General features: G+C 46.3%; 1 protein-coding gene across 6 annotated transcripts in view; it reads right to left on the bottom strand.

The window, feature by feature from the left end:
• LAS1L (LAS1-like, ribosome biogenesis factor) overlaps window positions 1-2,219 on the bottom strand; it is a 25,095-nt gene that overhangs the window by 3,406 nt on the left and 19,470 nt on the right. For all 6 annotated transcript variants that reach the window (XM_014547673.1, XM_014547674.1, XM_005876178.2 and 3 more), the window contains one exon: window positions 589-739. In XM_014547673.1, the coding sequence (XP_014403159.1) occupies window positions 589-739 (151 nt within the window). The remainder of the gene's footprint in view (window positions 1-588; window positions 740-2,219) is intronic.

The following is a 2,219-nucleotide window of genomic DNA, read 5'->3' as shown; positions in this document are numbered from 1 at the left end:
GGGCACATCCCCAGTAGGGAGTGTGCAGGAGGCAGCTGATCGATGTTTCTTTCTCATCAATGTTTCTAACTCTCTATCCCTCTCCCTTCCTCTCTGTAAAAAATCAATAAAATATATGTTTAAAAAATAAATAAAAATAAATCAATAAACCTATGTTTCTATGAAAATTGAAGCTTTTGTTTTTTTGCAGCCCACATAAACTTAAACCTTGTTTATTTGGCCCGTGTAGCCTTTGAGTTTGACATGCTTGCTTTAGAGAATCTGTTGAAAGCTTCAGAACTCTCTCCTCCCAAAATGCTCGCGTGTGCACACACACGCACACATTTACATATGGACAAAAATTTGATGCAATCTGAGAGAGGAGCCAAGCCAGTTCTATGTGGCTGATTCACTGGCTCCCCTCACTGGGGGCTGGGAACCCTTACAAGGGCCCAGGCAGAGACTGGAACTATACTTAATTCATTTAGGCCCTGACTGGGGACAGGTACCTTCCCACTCACCCCACTTTGTGTCTTCTCCCTCCCTTCTTCCTGTCTCCCGCTTGCAGGAGACAAAGGGGTGAGAAATCCTGCTGTTATGGACACTTACCCTATCTTGCATGTTGGAGGTTCCAGCCGCTGCTCTAGCACAGGCTGGTCCAAAAGATACATGGTGTCATAATTCTCCAGCATAAGCTCTGCTGGGTCCTCAGTCTGACCTGGCATTCGGCCGATGGGGAAGATGCCCCACTGTACATCTTCTATGGAGCAAAGGGAGGAGACAAGTGCAGGTTGATTAGTTAGTTCTCAGACTGGTGCACAGGCCTACCTCCCCAATCTACCCACCCATCTCAGTGAGTCCACTCAGCATAGGCTCTGTGTATCTCTAGCCTCATTCCTTTCTGCATCACTTCTCCTGAGCTCCTCTCCACTTTAGCACCTCCCACCCCTTCCACACTCTCCCATACACCCTTTATGGTCCTTCTTCCTCTTTGTGTTCACACACACACACATCACCTCCACCGACCCCCGCCACCCTCACAACATGCACATAACTACAGACACTTTTGTTCCTCTCCACTCTTCGCTCACGTCCCCAGGAATGTCCCTACACACAACATCTTCAGATCTGGCTATATCACTATGTAAACCTCTCATCCTCACCCCTATTTCCACATACCCACAAATCCTGGAGTCTAGATGCCCCAGAATTTCCGCCACATCTCCTCCCCAAACCCACAGACACCTCAGAGTATCTGAATGATCTGGATTTCCTACATATGTACACAAAAACTCCCTGACCTGCTTGAAGGCCACACCACTTCTTAGGCCTTGCCTTGTGACATTTACACATCACCTCAGCATGGACTCCCTCTCAGAGATATTATGCTCCCCCTGCTCCCTGCAAGATCTTATTTCCCCCAGCTGCACACACAAAGAACACCCCGTCTCTAGCGAGGGGCTGTCTCACTGCATATCCCAGCCCCCACCACCACCTAAGTACACACAAATACCCAGACCAAGTCCTCTGTTCAACAAATGTTCTGTTTTACTCCCTGCCTCCTACACCTCTCATGCACAGGCACACAACCCAGAAAATTTTTTAAAAGATTTTTTATAGGTTTTTATTGATTTTAGAGAGAGGAAGGGAAAGGGAGAGATAGAAACATCGATGAGAAACATTGATTGGCTGCCTCCTGCACGCCCCCACTGGGGATCGAGTCTGCAACCCGGGCATGTGGCCTGACTGGGAATCGAACCATGTCCTCCTGGTTCATAGGTTAACACTCAACCACTGAGCCACACCTGCCGGGCACAACCCAGAAATCTTAATGTCACTGCATCCCCACATGTGTATGCACATAGAGCAAGCAATGGCAAAAGTGAGAGGGAAAAGTTTTAATGTTCTAGCCTTTCCATGTTCACAAACTATTACTTACCTCCCCTACCCCACACATACTCCACAGAAAATGGACTATGTCAGGCTCTCTCCACCCGCTCTGCTCTATCACTTACATACCCTCCACACAATATTATACTAAATCCCTGTCCCCATCCTTATAAAGGGTGTCCAAAATTCATGCAAGAAATAATTTTGATAGAAAACACAGGTTTATAATTAAAAATTGTAAAATTTTTATTGATTCATAAAGTATTCAGTATAGGGTTATGTATGGAATAGCAAACTGGATTATCATGTCTCGATAGTGAGCACCATTAACTGTTATTGCCTGAGCAGCC

The sequence above is a fragment of the Myotis brandtii genome, unplaced genomic scaffold (assembly GCF_000412655.1).
Source record: "Myotis brandtii unplaced genomic scaffold, ASM41265v1 scaffold480, whole genome shotgun sequence".
Taxonomy (NCBI): domain Eukaryota; kingdom Metazoa; phylum Chordata; class Mammalia; order Chiroptera; family Vespertilionidae; genus Myotis; species Myotis brandtii.
This window is presented reverse-complemented; position numbering and strand designations above follow the sequence as displayed.